Genomic DNA, 19,008 nt, shown 5'->3' with positions numbered 1-19,008 from the left:
CAAAGATGGGTAAGAAAGACGGATAGAGAAGTTTATATCCCAATATAAGTCCCTCTGAGGGGTGACAACTTATTTGTAAAAGATAAAATAAGGCCGTTCTTTCTGGAAGAATGTTCACAGCAACAAATCAGAGAATAATACTATAATACATTCTAAAAATAAAAATAAAAGATATTTTAAATGCATAGCTGAGATGAAGGGGAAGTAATGGAATTGCTCTCTGGTCAAAAATAAGAAGAAATGTTGAATTTAGATTGCCGCGAGAAATAGCAATAACTTCAGATATGCAGATGACACCAACCTTATGGCAGAAAGTGAAGAGCTAAAGAGTCTCTTGATGAAAGTGAAAGAGGAGAGTGAAAAAGTTGGCTTAAAGCTCAACATTCAGAAAACTAAGATCATGGCATCCAGTCCCATCACTTCATGGCAAATAGATGGGGAAACAGTGGAAACAGAGGCTGACTTTATTTTGGGGGGCTCCAAAATCACTGCAGATGGTGATTGCAGCCATGAAATTAAAAGACACTTGCTCCTTGGAAGGAAAGTTATGACCAACCTAAACAGCATATTAAAAAGCAGAGACGTTACTTTGTCATCAAAGGTCTGTCTAGTCAAGGATATGGCTTTTCCAGTGGTCATGTATGGAATGAGGGTTAGACTGTAAAGAAAGCTGAGTGCCAAAGAACTGATGCTTTTGAACTGTGGTGTTAGAGAAGACTCTTGAGAGTCCCTTGGACTGCAAGGAGATCCAACCAGTCCATCCTAAAGGAAATCAGTCCTGGGTGTTCATTGGAAGGACTGATGCTGAAACTGAAACTCCAAAACTTTGGCCACTTGATGCGAAGAACTGCCTCATTGGAAAAGACCCTGATGCTGGGAGGGATTGGGGGCAGGAGGAGAAGGGGACAACAGAGGATGAGATGGTTGGATGGCATCACCAACTCAATGGACATAAGTTTGAGCAAACTCCGGGAGTTGGTGATGGATAAGTAGGCCTGGCGTGCTGCAGTCCATGCGGTCACAAAGAGTAGGACATGACTGAGCGACTGAACTGAATAGAACTGAACTGACTCAATGGACATGAGTTTAAGCAAGCTCCAGGAGTTGGTGATGGACAGGGAAGCCTGGGGTGCTGCAGTCCATGGGGTGGCAGAAGTTGGACATGACTGAGCAACTGAACTGAACTGTGCCCCCTACTTGAAGGCACTGGAACTCAGAGCATCAAGAAATGTTAAAAGTTGAAAACACCCTGTAAAAGGCTAGGGACTGGAAGTGTAATATCATTCACATATAACCAGGATTTTTAATTTCCATGGTGTGAGAAAGGAAGAGAAACAGAAAGAGAAGGAGATACCATGAGTCTACTTGTCTCTCATGGCCTTGGCTCTGGGTAAAGAGGGGGCAAAATCCCTTCCTAGGAATTTCTCAGGGCAACACCTCACTCATAAGGATTTGGTGCCTCACTTCACACTATCTGAAATTCCCTAAACTCTCCCCCGCCCCACAAAAAAAGGCAGCAACTTTAGAGTAAAGGGGTCCCAGGCTGGTGGTCATGGTTGTCCTGTTCAGTTGCCAAGTCATGTCCAAATCTTTGCCACCCCATGGACTGCAGGAAGCCAGCCTTCAGTTGTTGGTAGTTCTCTGAAAATGTACTGGGTAAAAGGAAATATCAATCATAAAGAAGAGTGTAGCTTAAAATTTCAAAGAATTTCCATAATAAAATACCAAGAAAAATGAGCTCCCAGTCAGAAAATCATCAAATATAAGAAATTAAGCAATCAAGGTGTCAGAAAAAAACAACAAACTACACATTCAGAAATTTGAGGACTGTAATACCGTAATTAAGGTAAACAGAATGCAAAATAAGAATGAGTTTCCTTTTCTATATGTTCAGACATATATTAAAGGACCCCAAATTTATCAAAGTTGACCAAACTAATTTGGAAAATAACAAATAGACATTGTAAAAATGAAACATATGATTGAAATAAATGATAGCTAAACGAATAGCAAAAGCCAAGAATGGATACACAAAAATAGAAAAAGTAATCTAAAAATAGAAATCAGGAAGGAAAAAAAAAGACCCAGGATGCGGCAGTGAGAGGCAAAGAGATGGCAAATACGAAAAAGAGGGAAAACATGAATGACAACTGAATGGAAGACAACATATGTGTAAGTAGAGTTTCATAAAAAGCTTTAATTAGAGTTTATACAGAAAAAAGAAATGGAAGAAAAATACAATTCAAAGAGACAGTGACAGATTTTTTTTTCCCATACTGCAGAAAGACACTGATTTTCATATTTAGGAAGCCAAGCAAAAACCAAGCAGAATAAACAGAAAACCACACTTACACACCTCATAATAAAACAGCAGAACAACAATTAAAAGATGTCCTTAGAAATAGAGAGCAGAGACACATTACTCACAGGAGAAAGACAAATGTATAAACATCCTGATTTTTCAATAGAACAGTGGCAGTCAGAAAACATGGAAATGATAACCTCAATGTTTGGAGAATGTATTATTGAGGATAAAAGTAAATATAATATGAACAGGGTTTCTGCCAACTGACCCTTACCTAAAGTAAGTGAAAGTCACTCAGTTGTGTCCGACTCTTTGTGACCCCATGGACTGTAGCCTGCCCGACTCCTCTGTCCACGGCATTCTCCAGGCCAGAACACCAGAGCGGGTAGACTATCCCTTCTCCAGGGGATCTTCCCAACCTGGGGATCAAACCCAGGTCTCCCGCATTGCAGGCAGATTCTTTACCAGCTGAGCTACCAGAGAAGCCATTACTAAAGGTATTTCTAAAGGACATAGTTCAAGAAGGAAAACTATGGGATAGGCCTGTGATACTAGATGTAAAAGTGAAAGTGTTAGCTGCTCAGTCATATCCGACTCTTTGTGACCCCACAAACTGTAATCCACCAGGCTCTTCTCTCCATGGAAATCTCCAGGCAAGAATACTGGAGTGGGTAGCCATTCCCTTTCCCAGTGGATCTTCCCAAGAATTGAACCCAGGTCTCCTGCATTGCAGACAGATTCTTTACTGCCTGAGGGGCAGGTAAAAAATTGATAAGCATGTACGTAAATCTAAACAGGTAGGGAAGTATAAAACTATATAACAGTTTCTAAATTATTTGTGAAGTTAAATACAATAAAAACAATAAGAGAGAACTAAACACTAGTAGTTAAGGCAATCTAAGATTCTGTATGAGGTGGGAAGAGGATAAGTATATTTTAAGTTAAAAGTATGTATTAAAATTCATAATTTAACCACTTAAAAAAAGTAAAAGCAAGAACATAAATGTCAAATGATTACAAGGAAAACTAATACAATGTCAAACTTGTACTGGGGACAAAGGAACAAGAGGGGAAAATATGTCAATTTACCAAAAAAAAAAAAAAAAAGGATAAAATGGAAAGACAAATGGGGAGAACACAAAATAGAAAGGGTGTAAATGCATCTAAATACATTTTTAAAAATACCACTCTATGGTGTTCACAAGGAAGAAATAATAGTGGTCTAGAAATGTGTGAAAAAAAATTCTCAGCCTGATTTGTCATGAGGGAAATGCAAATTAAAATTGCAAAGAAATATTTCACATCTTCCAAATTGACAAAGGTTAAAATTTTGACATTAAGTGTTGCCAAGCATATGAAGCAATGGGAATTCTGATAAACTGCTGCTGAAAGCAGAAGACTGTTCACTGTATTGCCTGGTAACACTGAACATAACATATGCCCGCTGACCAGCACAGCCAGTCTGCTCCAGGCTGCTTGTGGCTAGAGGCAATCAATTATCCAGGTAGTTAATAATCAGTTACTGAGTTCCTACTCCCCAGACCCTATCCACCTGCCTTCCAGGCTAAAGGGATCAATATTCTAGCATCTACATAACCCATTCTCAATGCAACAGGGTGCAGGTTCATATTGATGCTGGGAATTCTTACCCTAGAGAAACTCTTGCACCTAACATTTGTTAAAGAATGTAGCGTAATTGTTCACCATAGGACATAACCTTTTAAAAAGACAAATATCTCCCAGCAATGGAGAGGATAATTAAATTTCAACATGATTATTCAATGGGATGTTGTGCATCCATGAAAATGAATGAACCACGGGGGCAGAGGTCAACATTTATGAAGATTGACAGTTCTCAAAAATACATTGTTGGGCAAAAAGAGAATACATTATAATTTAATATAGATAAAGTCAAATACAAGTAAAATTAAGCAAAATACTAATTGGAGATGTATCTAGATGTGCTAAAATTATAAAGAAAACAGGGGAACAGTTAACATAAAATTAAGAAGATTAGTTTCTTCAAATTATGAAGGGAGGGAAAAGACACAAAGAGTTCCATTCCCTAAATTTTATAAGTATTTGTTTCAGTTTTATTCTTTAAGATACATATATAGAGCTACATATAGATATGTATATGAATAATACACTGCTTTGCACTATCGACACATAAAACAACAGAAATTTTTAAAACCATGTGATAGAAAAGTTCCCTAAGTTTAAGGTGAATGTCAGTCCCCCAAGAAAGAAAAGAATAAAAAGATCTTGGAAATCTATGTGTTTTCCAAGTTTATCAAAACCCCCTAGGAGTATACTTGGTTCCAGATCTCCCCTGTATGTTCTTGGAAATTTCAGAATTCAAGAATGCCAAGCAATGGAACAGCTGCTGCCAGGAATAAGCTAGCTTATTCTGAAGTTTTAAGTGTATGAACCTATAAATACATAAGACTTCCCTCGTGGCTCAGTTGGTAAAGAACCTGCCTGCAATGTGGGAGACCAGGCTTCAATCCCTGGGTCGAGAAGATCCCATGGAGAAGAAAATGAAGGCAACCCACTTCAGCATTCTTGCCTGGGAAATTCCAGGGACAGAGGAGCCGGGCAAGCTACATGCAATAGACGGGGTCACAAAAGGGGTGGACACAATTTAGTGATTAAACAACAACAAATCAAATGCATGGGGGGCTGTTAAAAGCTGCCCCAGCCACTAACTAAAACTTGGCTAACTACCCTTGTTTGAAGCACTTTTATGGGGAATTACATAAAAGTATACTTCTCAAATTTATGTGTTTATAAATCACTAAGATCTAATTCTTCAAGAGTAAGGATACACTTGGATATATTGGCTTATTGAAATTGTACAGATTACTTTATTGGTTTGAGAGGTCTATTACCTGGCATATTTTCCCAGGCGAATTTTCATATTCACTATTTTTATTTCATTATTTGAAAATGTGTTTCTCAGATCTTTGATTGGTTATAACCTTACTCATCAACATTCACAAGAAAATGCATTCCTATCCTGCCATGACTCCAAATTAAGCAGAATGCATTCCTATCCTGCCACAATTCTAAATTAAGCAGAGAATAGTTGTTATTCAGTTGGCTAAGTCATGTCCGACATTGTCTGTGACCCCATGGACTACATCAAGCCAGACTTCCCATGCCTTCATTATCTTCCAGGGTTTGCTCAAACTCATGTCCATTGAGTCAGTGATGCCATCCAACGAACTCATCCTCTGTCATCCCCTTCTCCTCCTGCCCTCAATCTTTCTCAGCATCAGAGTCTTTTCCAAAGAGTCAGCTCTTTGCATCATATGACCACAGTATTGGAGCTTCAGCTTCAGCATCAATCCTTCCAATGGCTATTCAGGGTTGATTTCCTTTAGAATTGACTGGTTCGATCTTTCTGTCCAAGGTACTCTCAAGAGTCTTCTCCAGAACCACAATTCAAAACCATTAGTTCTTCAGAGCTCAGTCATCTTTATGGTTCCAGGCTTACATTCTTGTACATGACTACTGGAAAAACCATAGCTATGACTAGACAGATCTTTATCTGCAAAGGGATGTCTTGGCTTTTCAATACGTTGTCTAGGTTTGTCATAGCTTTTCTCCCAAGGAGCAGGTGTCTTTTAATTTCATTACTGCAGTTACTGTCCACAGTGATTTTGGAGCCCAAGTAAATAAAATCTGTCACTGCTTCCACATTTTCCCCTTCTATTTGCCATGAAGTGATGGGACTGGATGCCATGATTCTAGTTTTTTGAATGTTGACTTTTTTGCTGTTGTTGAGTTTTAAGTCAGCGTTTTCACTCTCTTCTTTCACCCCCAATGAAGAGGTGTGTGTGTGTGTGTATATATGTGTGTGTGTGTGTGTGTGTGTGTATACACACACTATATATATAAAAGAGATAAACAGCAAAGACCTACTATATAGCACAGGGAACTGTGTTCAATATTCTGTGATAACCTATAATGAAAAAGAATCTGAAAAAGAGTGTGTGTGTGTGTGTATATATATACACACATATATATAACTGAAGAATAAAACAGTATACTTGTACTAAGGAATAAGCACTACTTCATTATATAGTGATCAATCATAGTGTATTATACATCGGTATTTTTATGTATAAATTTAATAAGAAGAGGGGGCAAGAAAACTGACCTTTTCCAGTCCTGTGGCCATTGCTGTGTTTTCCAAAGTTTTTGGCATATTGAGTGCAGTACTTTAACAGCATCATCTTATTAGGATTTGAAATTGCTCAGCTGGAATTCCATCACCTCCACTAGCTTTATTTGTAGTAATGTTTCCTAAGGCCCACTTGACTCCACACTTCAGCATGTCTGGCTCTAGGTGAGTGATCACACCATCATGATTATCTGGGTCATGAAGATCTTTTTTGTACAGTTCTTCTGTGTATTCTGGACACCTCTTCTTAATGTCTTCTACTTCTGTTAGGTCTATACCATTTCTGTCCTTTATTGAGCCCATCTTTGCATGGAATGTTCCTGTAGCATCTCCAATTTTCTTGAAGAGATCTCTAGTCTTTCCCATTCTATTGTTTTCCTCTATTTCTTTGCACTGTTCACTTAAGAACACATTTTTATCTCTCTTTGCTATCCTCTGGAACCCTACTTTCAGTTGGGTATATCCTTCCCTTTCTCCTTTGCCTTTAACTTCTCTTCTTTTCTCAGCTAGCTGTAAGGCTTCCTCAGACAACTGTTTTGCCTTCTTGCAATCTTTTTCTTTGGGATGGTTTTCATCACCACCTCTTGTACAATGTTACAAACCTCCGTCCATAGTTCTTCAGGCACTCTGTCTACCAGATCTAGTCCCTTGAATCTATTCATCACCTCCACTGTATAATCATAAGGGATTTGATTTAGGTCACATCTGAATGGTCTAGGGGTTTTTCCTAATTTCTTCAATGTAATCGTGAATTTTGCAATAAGGAGCTGATGATCTGAGCCACAGTCAGCTCCCAGTCTTGTTTTTGCTGACTCTATAGAGCTTCTCCATCTTTGGCTGCAAAGAACATAATCAAGCTCATTTCGGTGTTGACCATCTGGTGACATCCATGTGTAGGACATCTCTTGTGTTGTTAGAAGAGGATGTTTGCAATGACCAACATGTTCCCTTGCCTCTGCCCTGCTTTCATTTTCATTTTCAAGGCCAAACTTACCTGTTACTCCAGGTATCTCTTGACTTCCTACTTTTGCATTTCAGTCCCTTATGATGAAAAGGACATCTTTTTGGGGGTGTTAGTTCTAGAAGGTCTTGTAGGTCTTTATATCTGTACTTCAGGTATTTGTCAGGAAAAAATTACATTGAATATACTGTCACTATTTATCAAAAGCCCACTTAAAAGGCAAAATGTTATGGGGAATTGCCTAAACAGTATTTCTCAAACATTTATATACTTATAAATCACTATTGGTCTTATTCATACAATAGATTTTGATTCAATAGATTTGGGGTGGGTCCTAAAAGCCTACAGTTTTAACCAGTTCCCAGATGATAATAATTCTATTGACCCACGGAGTGGCAAAGGACTAAAGGATATTTCCCCACTTCACAAAACATCCTAAAATCTAACTCTGATTTAAACTAAACCTGCAGAAAATTATCTAATTTTAGTTGATTATTGTTTTTTATTTCTTTGCATACTTTTGTTTTTGAGGAAGAAGTAGCAGTGGAAATCTATGTGAAAATTGAAAACAACACTTCTTTGGAAGACAAATTATCAATATATAATAAAAAACAAATGAGCAACATAACGACAACTTCACTAAAAGAAATTTATTCTAAGGAAATTAAGAATATGCACAAACATTTAACTACAAATATAGTGTGCTGCATCCCATTAAAGCAGTCAATTGCCAAAATAACCAAAAATGAGCTATGTCCTTAGAGTTACACTCAACAGAATAGCACTGTCATTAATTTAATGTCACAGAATATATGTTAATCAATAAGAAAATATGTTTAGAATATATTTTTGAATGAGAAAATAAGATTATAAAGCATTGTTGTTGTAATGTGTGGTTGATTTTTTTCATTTTTGGCTCATTGGGGTTTCCTTCAAAATACAGGTATTGCAAGCATATTTGTCATTGCAATTTAGTCTAACATCTCATTAAGCTAAAAGTGTATAATTGAGGAGAAAATTTTGCACCTAATCCATCTATTGTTTAATGAATATACTTGACTTTTTAGATTCTTTTCTGATCATTTAAAAAAGCAAATCTAAATCAATGCAATATGAACAGCCACAGCAAGATCCAAAGCCTGTGGCCATAACCCTGGATGCCAGCACTTTCTACTTCCCCTGGCACTTTCTGTGTCTACTTATTATTACTACTGAAGTTTTCATTCATATTCAACATCCATGTCTGGTGCATTTTGTTTGATGAAAACAAGCTAATTAGTGCTGAACCTTTCCTAGTTCATAAATTTATTCCTAAGAACATTAAAAGGAAGACAAGTAAGACATGTTCAGTAACAGATGTTTGCCTTTTTTGGCTGCGTTTTTACAGTTTGTTCTCTTTCATTACTTTTTAAGAAATTTAGTTAATGTTCCCTTTCCTAGAGAACAAGCGTACCTAGGCTCCCAGGAGGGTGGGGGTGGGGGGATTCCCCAGGGCAAGCACAGTCTGTTCACTCCCTTAACCTAATAGTTGTTCCAATGTTCTCTGCGGCCAGCTTCTCATTTTTCATCCAGGTTTTGGTGACAATCGCACCCCAGCTTATTTCAGAAAGGATGAATATGTGGACTGGGAGATTATTATAAAACTAGAACTGTGGCGAGCACTATTATTAATGCCCAGGGTCCTAGAGTCTCTCAAATACCTTTCCCACAAGAGGATATCTGAGAATAAAGGGTCAACATGATTGGCAGAATTTGATTGAATCCTTTGGCTTCTATGGTAAGGAAAGATTATGAAGTAAATTCTGAAACTAAAAAACTAATGGTCTCCTATAATCAAAGAAATGAGAAGTGTAGATCAAGATTCTTCTCTATAAAAATGTATCAGTCCCCAAATACAAATTTAAATTATTTCTATTTACCTAACCTTCCATTTTTTAATATTTCTTAGTGTGAGTGGTATTGTGATGTAGTTTAAATTGTGGTACATTGGTAAACCTAAGTAACATTATAATCCAAAGCATGCATTCATCAACAGTGCTTTCTTTTAAAACTTTGTTAGAATAGTTTTAAATATATATGCCTGCCAATTTATTGTGACTGTACATCTTAGACTATTGCCAGAGGAATTCTACATGAAGTACCTCCTTTATTTTTCCCCAAAAGTACTTTAAGGCAACAGTAGAAATTTTTATCTAGAAAGAAAGATTAAAAAAAATAAATAATGATCATAAAAATACCTAAGACCATATAAAATATATGATATAAAAATAGCAGGTTCAGATAATACTGCTGCAAAGCAATATAACTACTGAAATGTAGAGTTTTAGCTGCAAGTACATACATTAAAATAATAATTATATATATAGGAGTATATCAAAATAAATATCTGCATCATTCTATCACAAAGATTCAAAATTTTATATTTCATAAGAAAATAAATATGCATTTCAAAATTAAAATGTGAGATTTGAAGATAATGTACAGTATTAAACATCACTACTCCTTGTAACAAGACCATAACAAATAAATTAAAAAATTAGAAAAAAGGAAACTGTTGGAATATTGTTCAACATGTCAAATCATAGTCATGTAGTTAACTCAAGGCTTAAAGCAGTCCCAAGACTACTACAGGATTTTCAACATATCATTTCATTAGTATCCAAAATGATCTTTTTAAATATGAGAAATTATTTGAATAAATAGAAATTTTAAACTTAATAGTCACAATGATTTATGTTAATCCTTTGAAATATCAGAAAATCAAATCAGATGACCTTTTTATCAAATGCAGCCCACAAGATGAGAATATCATGAACATGAAAATAATTAAAATATCTCTCAAATATGTGGCAGAGGGAAGGAAAACAGCAGAGAGAAGAGATTATGATGGAAGAGGAAAAAAAGAGGAAAGATGTTTACACATTAAGAGTTAATTGACCACTTTTTATTATGTAGTAACATCTTTCAGGTGAATGCCCACAGTTTTCTGACAGCACAATTTGGTAAAGAATCACATAAAAATATCTAAATTTCAAAGAAGAATATCCCCTTAGATTCTTACAGTTTTCTTTCACCAAGATTGTGCAAGAAAATCCTCCAGAGAAAACTGAGAGGAAATTTCTTTAAAATCTAGTCAACCCATTTCATGGTCAAAATTAATATAAAGAATAATGTGTACTTGACATGTTTTCATTTCATTTCTAAAAAATGTTCTCCATGAGACTTATTTCAGTGGTGTTTATGTGATGACTCTACGTGTATGTGCAGAAACATGGCGGTGACTCCTGGTTTCTCACACAGGACATTCTCTTTGGGAGGTACCTGAGCTTAGCTGCTTCAGTCATACGACTCTCTGTGACCCCAGGGACTGTAGCCCACCAGGCTCCTCCGTCCATGGCATTTTCCAGGCAGGAATACTGGAGTGGCTTGCCATGACCTCTTCCAGGGGATCTTCATGACCCAGGGATCGAATCTGTGTCTCCTGCATTGGAGGCAGATTAGCCACTGAGCCACAAGGGGAAATCCAAAGTGATGAATCTATAAGTATGTTCAAAAGTGTGAGCAGTGACTCCTGGTTCCTCTCATACAGGACTTGTTCTCTTTGGGAGGAGGGAGGTCCAAATGCCCAGAGGACTCACACTATGTTCTTTGAAACACAAATCAACAACGTGGAATGCAGCCAGGTATTAAACCAAATTCTATTTGCTTGTATTCCTTTACTTCCTAGGGTCATGGTTAGGCAAATTCTTTTCACATCAAGACAGTATGGTACTGGCACAAAGACAGAAATACAGATCAATGGAACAAAATAGAAAGCCCAGAGATAAATTCACGTACCTATGGACACCTTATCTTTGACAAAGGAGGCAAGAATATACATTGGAGAAAAGACAATCTCTTTAACAGGTGATGCTGGGAAAACTGGTCAACCACCTGTAAAAGAATGAAACTACAACACTTTCTAACACCATACACAAAAATAAACTCAAAATGGATTAAAGATCTAAATGTAAGACCAGAAACTATAAAACTCTTAGAGGAAAACATAGGCAAAACACTCTGACATAAATCACAGCAGGATCCTCTATGACCCACATCCCAGAGTAATGGAAATAAAAGCAAAAATAAACAAATGGGACCTAATGAAACTTAAAAGCTTTTGCACAACGAAGGAAACTATAAGCAAAGGGAAAAGACAGCCTTCAGAATGGGAGAAAATAATAGGAAACGAAGCAACTGACAAAGGATTAATCTCAAAAATATACAAGCAACTCTTGCAGATCAATTTCAGAAAAATAAATGACCCAATCAACTGGGCCAAAGAACTAAACAGACAGTTCTCCAAAGAAGACATACAGATGGCTAACAAACACATGAAAAGATGCTCAACATCACTCATTATCAGAGAAATGCAAATCAAAACCAAAATGAGGTACCATCTCAATGATCAGAATGGCTGCTATCCAAAAATCTACAAACAATAAATGCTGGAGAAGGTGTGGAGAAAAGGGAACCCTCTTACACTGTTGGTGGGAATGCAAACTAGTACAGCCACTATGGAGAACAGTGTGGAGATTCCTTAAAAAACTGGAAATAGAACTGCCATATGACCCAGCAATCCCATTCCTGTGCATACACACCGCAGAAACCAGAATTGTGAGAGACATGTGTACTCCAATGTTCATCACAGCACTGTTTATCATAGCCAGGACATGGAAGCAACCTAGATGTCCATCAGCAGACAAATGGATAAGGAAGCTGTGGTGCATATACACAATGGAATGTTACTCAGCCATTAAAAAGAATACATTTGAATCAGTTCAATTGAGATGGATGAAACTGGAGCCTATTATACAGAGTGACGTAAGCCAGAAAGAAAAACACCAATACAGTATACTAACACATATATATGGAATTTAGAAAGATGGTAATGATAACCCTATACACAAGACAGCAAAAGAGACACAGATGTATAGAACAGTCTTTTGGACTCTATGGGAGAGGGCAAGGGTGGGATGATTTGAGAGAATAGCCCTGAAACATGTAGATTATCATATGAAACAGATTGCCAGTCCAGGTAGGATGCATGAGATGGGGTGCTCAGGGCTGGTGCACTGGGATGACGCTGAGGGATGGGGTGGGGAGGGAGGTGGGAGGAGGGTTCAGGATCGGGACACATGTGCACCTGTGGCTGATTCATGTCAATGTATGGCAAAAACCACTACAATATTGGAAAGTAATTAGCTTCCAACTAAAATAAATAAATTAAAAATTAATTAATTTTAAAAAAGAAATAAACGGATCAAACGATATCCTATGGAAGGCGCTAAGGAAGGCACTTCAGGATGATGGGACTTTTCTTAAATCTTCATTTTCTTGTCACCTTCTCGCTTGAATGTTATGCTTTTACCACATTCAATTTCTTTTACTTCCTGAAATGCACCCTGCTCTTCCATGCCGACAACCACATCTGTTCTCTCCCCTGTGCTCCTCCATCCCTGCACCTTGTCACCACTGCAGTAAGTACAGAAGCCCACACGCCCGGGCATTCCCTTGCTTATCTCATCCTCACTCTAGAGTACCATCAAATGGCGGAGTTCGCATCAGAGAACCTTCTGCTCCCACAGCCACAGTGACGTAATTGTAAATTAGCCACTCACTGAGGAGAGTTCTGCCTTGTTGCTTGTAAGAGACATGGTTGGACCTGGAGACTGCCATAAAGAGTGAAGTAAGTCAGAAAGAGAAAAGCAAATATTGCATATTAACCCATATATGTGGAATCCAGAAAAATGGAACAGATGAACGCACTGTCAGGGCAGGAGTACAGAGACACAGAGAGAACAGCCCTGTTGACACGGTGGGGCGGGGCAGTGGGGTGACCTGGGAGGCTGGGATTGACGTCTATACGCTCCACCGAGTGTAAACTAGACAGCTGGTGGGAAGCTGCTCCACAGCGGAGGGAGCTCAGCGCCATGGTCTGTGGGGACCCAGGGTGGGGTGTGGGTGCGGGTGCGGGTTGGTGAGCAGGAGGTCCAAGAGGAGGGGATACAGGTATACATCGAGCTGATTCACCGCACTGCTCAGCTGAAATGAACACAACACTGTAAAGCGCCTAGACTCCAATAAAAATTTTTAAGTTCTTCACTCTCCTGTGTTTCTAAATATTAACTAGAAATTAACTTCTTATACAATTTTTGGTCAATATTTGTTTTTATTCAAGATTTTTTAAGAGCACTATTGATATTAATTTCTCATCTCAGAATTTTGATAAATACCAGGGTTGTTTTCCACACTTACCTTTCTTCAGATTGTGGGTTTCCAGATTGCTTCATACATTATCATAAAGTTAGCAAACCTTGTAAAGAAAAGTTGTGAAATGAAATTGCAGCAACAAAGTTGGAGATGGTAGTCTCTCCTACATTATTGCAATGTAATACCACATTTTTATGTTATGCAGGGGATCTTATTGACAGGTCAATAATTTGGACAAAGTTCACTTATTTGGATAAATATTATCTTTCAAGATAATTAAGAGTATAAATATCTCAGGACTGCAGACAGCATCTTTAACTTAGTGCAAAGAAGTTTGGGAACCTATATGCCATTGTTTAAAATAACTGGAAATTCTAATACAATAAGTCTGCAATTGCAGAAATGAAACATTAAAGCTAAGGACATATAACGTTATTGTACTGTCATCTAATTAGAACTAAAAACATATAGGATACAAAATACTCTAAAAAGAAAATTAAAACTTTAGGCTTAAAGGCGATATTTTCTTTTAGCCTAAAGTAAGTATATCCACATTAACTTTCTTATTTGAGAGAATTAAAATTCTGAGAGGAACTAACCTCTACAGAGTGTTTTGAAAGCAAAATGTGTTATATTTTTCTCTCCTCCCACAAATTCAAATACAGGCTTTTCTGTACCCTGTCATCACTCCTCCTAAACAATGCAAGCTTCTTTCTACATTCTCAATTTTTCTAGTCCCTTTCTGTCTTCTGGACCTGATTGAACAAACTCACATCAAGATCACTTAACACTTCACACCCATTAGGATGTATTAGGAAAACATAAAATATAATAAGTGCTGATGAAAATGTGGAGAAACTGCAACACAGGCACATTACTAGACTGAATGTAAAATGGGTAGCCAGTGTACTAAATATAGTGTAGTGATTCCTCAAAATATCAAACACAGGGATACAATGCTGCTGCTGCTTAGTCGCTTCAGTCGAGTCCAACTGTATGTGACCCCATGAACCGTAGCCCACCAGGCTCCTCCGTCCGTGGGAGTCTCCAGGCAAGAGTACTGGGGTGGGTTGCCATTCCCTCCTCCAGGGATCTTCCCGACCCAGGGATCGAGCCCCGATCTCCTGTGCTGCTGGCAAGTTCTTTACCACTGAGCTACCAGGGAAGTCCATATGGTTTAGCAATTCCACTCCTGGATATATACCCAAAAGACATGAAAGAAAGGACTCAAACAATATTTGTACATCCATGCTCATAGTGTAATTATTTGCAAGATTCAAATGGTAGAAGCACCAAGTGTCCACGATCAGATGAATGGATAAACAAAATATAGCACATATGTAACAGAATATTTTTCAGCCTTTTGTAAAAAGGAAATTCTGACACATGATACAACATGGATGAACTCTGAAGACATTATAAGTGAGACAAACCAATCACAAGAAAGTAGAATATTTGTTGCCAGGAGATGGCGGAAAGGAAGAACAAGGAATTAGTGTTCAATGGGTACAGAGTTTTAGTTTGGAAAGATAAAAATGTTCAGGAAATGGATGGTAGTAACGGTTACATAGCAATGTGAGTATACTTACTGTATGTACACTTGAAACTGTTAAAATGATAAATTTTATCTTATGAATAGTTTACCACAATAAAAAGAGAAGGGAAAAAAGCTTAATTTAGAACTTGGTGTTTCACCCCTTTTAGAGCTGTTGTTATTTTAAAGAATAAATGACAGGAGAAAACTTACTTAAAAAAAAAAAAAGCTAGACTTCTGATGGTGAAAACTAAAGGTGCAGTGAGCTGAAGGAAAATAATTTGAAGATTTCAATCTTACTCTCTCTTATCCATTCCCACCCTACACCCAACATAATAGGTTTGCAAGGGTAAGATAAGCCTCTAACTGGACTGATGTGACAGGCCTCTTAATGCTCACCCAGTCTCCACTCTAGTCTACCCCAAATTCTTTAGGCAGGTACACATATCCAAAGCACCATCCATCATTCAAAGCCGTGGTCTGTAGCCCTTTGCACTCCTAATTCCCCAGTCAGCAATGAGTGAGCATCCCCAGTCTCGCACTTGGGAGCTCTCCAGTCATGTCTACTCTCGCCAGATTTACTCCCCAAAGTGATATATTTAAATATCATTCCTCACTTAGCTAGGAGCAATCTCTAAATTATTAATGTAAAATAGCATAGAACTCGCAGGCATAGAAACAATAGTTCATCTATTCCCCTTTACTGGAAAATAATGAAAACAACCATCTATGGGTGTTACTTTTGCTAAGGACATGTATGAATTAGAAATATACATCCCATTAGCTGGAGGTAATCATTTTTTTCTATATTTAATTAATATATTCTGAGAACAGTATTCATAGATTACAATAACTTTGAGTTTCAGGAAATAATATTCATATAATTTCCTCATCTAAACTCATATAATTTTCCTTAATAATATTCATATTATGTCCTTATCTAAAACAAGGATGTAATGGTTGACTTTTAGTGTATTTACTTACAAAGAATTTAGTAGTAGAAGTATTACATAATTGAAAAGTTTTGGTTTACAGGAAAAACATAGAAAATCAAGATTTTTTAAAAAATACTAGGTAACAAGCTATTCAACAGACAAGAAAAATAATTGCTATCAGCTATCTAATGGTGTTATGGACTGAACTGTGTCTCCCCACAATTCATATGAATCCTTAAGCCCCAATGTAACTGTATTTGGAGATACTATCCATGGAGAGGTAATTAGGTTAAATGAGCTCATTGGGGTAGGGCATTAATCTAATATGACTAGCATACTTATAAGGGAGAGAGAAACACTAGACACACACACTGGAAAGGCCATGTGAGGACACGGCAAGGAGGCAGCTCTCTGGAGTTAAGGAGCAAGAAGCCGCAGGAGAAAACCACCCTGCTGGCACCTTGACCCTGGACTTCCAGTCTTCAGGACTTTGAGAAATAAATTTCTGTTGTTTAAGCCACCTGGTCTATGGCATTTTGTTATGGCAACCCAAGAACACTAATACAAATGATGAGTCAAAAACAAAAATAATTAATGATATGAAAAAAAGGCAAAGAAAGGATGAGACAGACACAGTCACATACAAAGCAGAACATACAGGAGATGTAAGAAAACTCAGACACCTATACAGACACTATGTGACATACATGTTATTAAATGGCATTTTGCAGTCTTAAGAAATCATTGCTAAAAATTTTAGAACATATGAGTTACTTTCACTATTTACATAGAGACATCACAGGACTTACCCTGATAAGCATGTGAACTTAATGTGAAATCTGGATTCCATCTTCAAGTCACAGATTCCCATATCTCAGTTTAGAGAAACCTCACTCATAAACCATCAGTATGTGGCTACAACAGTGTGCTTGGATTTTTAAAACTTCTTAGTGCCACACTTCTTACAAACATCTTTTTTCTCCTCTGGCCTCCACTGTATTTTCCTGATAACTTAGTTACCATTACAAAAATAGTTGCTATCACATTTAGGGAAAACCACTGTGACGAGCACTTTGGCTATTAGCACCCGTGAAACAAAAACTAATACACATATTTAGGAGTTAAGGTAATCAGCAAGATTGACACAAAATAACAAAAGCATTACTTCAGGAAAAAAAATTGAATTTCAATGGGGAATCATTTTAGGAATGAATTATGCTCATAGTAACATCATACATGATATATCAAAATTAACTCAATCATTTGCCAGTAAACACAATGGTAATTCAACTCTGTGTCAGGTTTTACAAATACTTACACTAGAATAATCCTGAAATGCTAATGATGATCCAGAGAAACTAGGCCAACTGGAATCAGGAGTCAAACGGGAGATCCTTTTTGACACAGATCCTCTCCAATCATAGAATGTTCTGTCTGTTGAAATTATCAATGCAGGTTAAAAGAATATTTATTCAGGAAAAATACACAGTGATCATACTGCTTAGTGTTACAAAAATGAAAGTAAATCATCTTTATAGCCCCACTATTCTGTATTACAATTACATCTTGTCATCTAATCATGGTAAGATGAAGAAGTGATAGCAATGCAGAGAGAGAGGCTTCAATTAATAGGCTTCCTTACACCATGATGCTCTCATGATTTTACGACATGCAGGGTGCTCCTCAGAAAACTAACAGGTTCATTCTTCTGACTCTTCAAGTACACTGACTTCTTTTGTAAGAGAGGCTTAAAGCAAAATCATATTTGTGAATAGCACTTAACAAAAACAAAAGAAAACCTCTTTCCCTGTTACATAAGCCCTTTAAAAGAGAATTTAGAATTATTTGAAGGCAGAACTTTTGATACTGTGTAGCAAATAAAATTATTGAAAGTATTTAAGGTAAATAGGTTGGAAGAGTAAAAGGTGAACCAGTATATACCCGCATATTTCTCCTCATAGTAGTTATTACGTAGGATTTCTGCACACAATTTTTAATAAAGAAGCGGAGATTCAAGATTTATTTGTTCACTTATTTCTCAGAAATACAATTTAATCCTGCCATCCAAATGAATCAAACTAGTTTTACATTTCCAATTTTCTTTCTAATACTTCTTCATATACATATACTCTTTACTGAAACTTTCAATTTAAGAGAGTCCTCCATGGACCGGTTAGTTCCATATAAATTTAGAGAAAAATCAGAAGTAATGCAGTCTCTCATTTCATGGCTTCAATTTATTTACAGGACCATAAATTAAGTGCCCTATATATTGGGAGGAAGAATAGCAATATAAAATAATAAAATGTGATATTATCTCAGAGACATCCTAATCAGTATACACACACATACATCCTACCGCATCTTAATTTTGCATGTATTTCCTCCATTTCAGTCAGTCTATGCCCTCTATCAAAAAGGAAAAGTCTCTAGGAGAGGCAACATATAAATGATATATTTCATTCATAACACAATATGAAGAAATGAATTTCTTTAATGGAAGCAATGCCAATAATGAGTAGACCATAGAGAATCTGAAAATATTATCTGAAAAGAATATAGCAAAGAAAAGGCCATACACATCATACTTTACTTGGGAACTTTTATAAATTCAGAGGGACATAAAAGGACAGCATAAGAGTTATTGAGATGTGTAAGCCCCCACATTTCTTATGAAGCCTTGTTGACTAATTTGAAGTATTCTTTAATTCATTAGCACTATTTCTATTCCACCCACTTGCCTCAATGCACTTCGACAGTAAATATTCTTACTTTTAGATAACAAAGCGTCTCTTTCCAATCTCCTTTTAAAATGTATAAACACTTCTGGGG

General features: G+C 37.0%; 1 protein-coding gene across 2 annotated transcripts in view; it reads right to left on the bottom strand.

Moving 5' to 3' along the window:
• IQCM (IQ motif containing M) overlaps positions 1-19,008 on the bottom strand; it is a 486,330-nt gene that overhangs the window by 264,326 nt on the left and 202,996 nt on the right. For both annotated transcript variants that reach the window (XM_070474777.1, XM_070474778.1), the window contains exon 8: positions 17,495-17,610. In XM_070474777.1, the coding sequence (XP_070330878.1) occupies positions 17,495-17,610 (116 nt within the window). The remainder of the gene's footprint in view (positions 1-17,494; positions 17,611-19,008) is intronic.

This window comes from Odocoileus virginianus, chromosome 12 (genome assembly GCF_023699985.2).
Source record: "Odocoileus virginianus isolate 20LAN1187 ecotype Illinois chromosome 12, Ovbor_1.2, whole genome shotgun sequence".
Classification (NCBI taxonomy): domain Eukaryota; kingdom Metazoa; phylum Chordata; class Mammalia; order Artiodactyla; family Cervidae; genus Odocoileus; species Odocoileus virginianus.
Note: the sequence above shows the minus strand (reverse complement) of the source record. Positions and strands in the feature narration are given on the sequence as shown.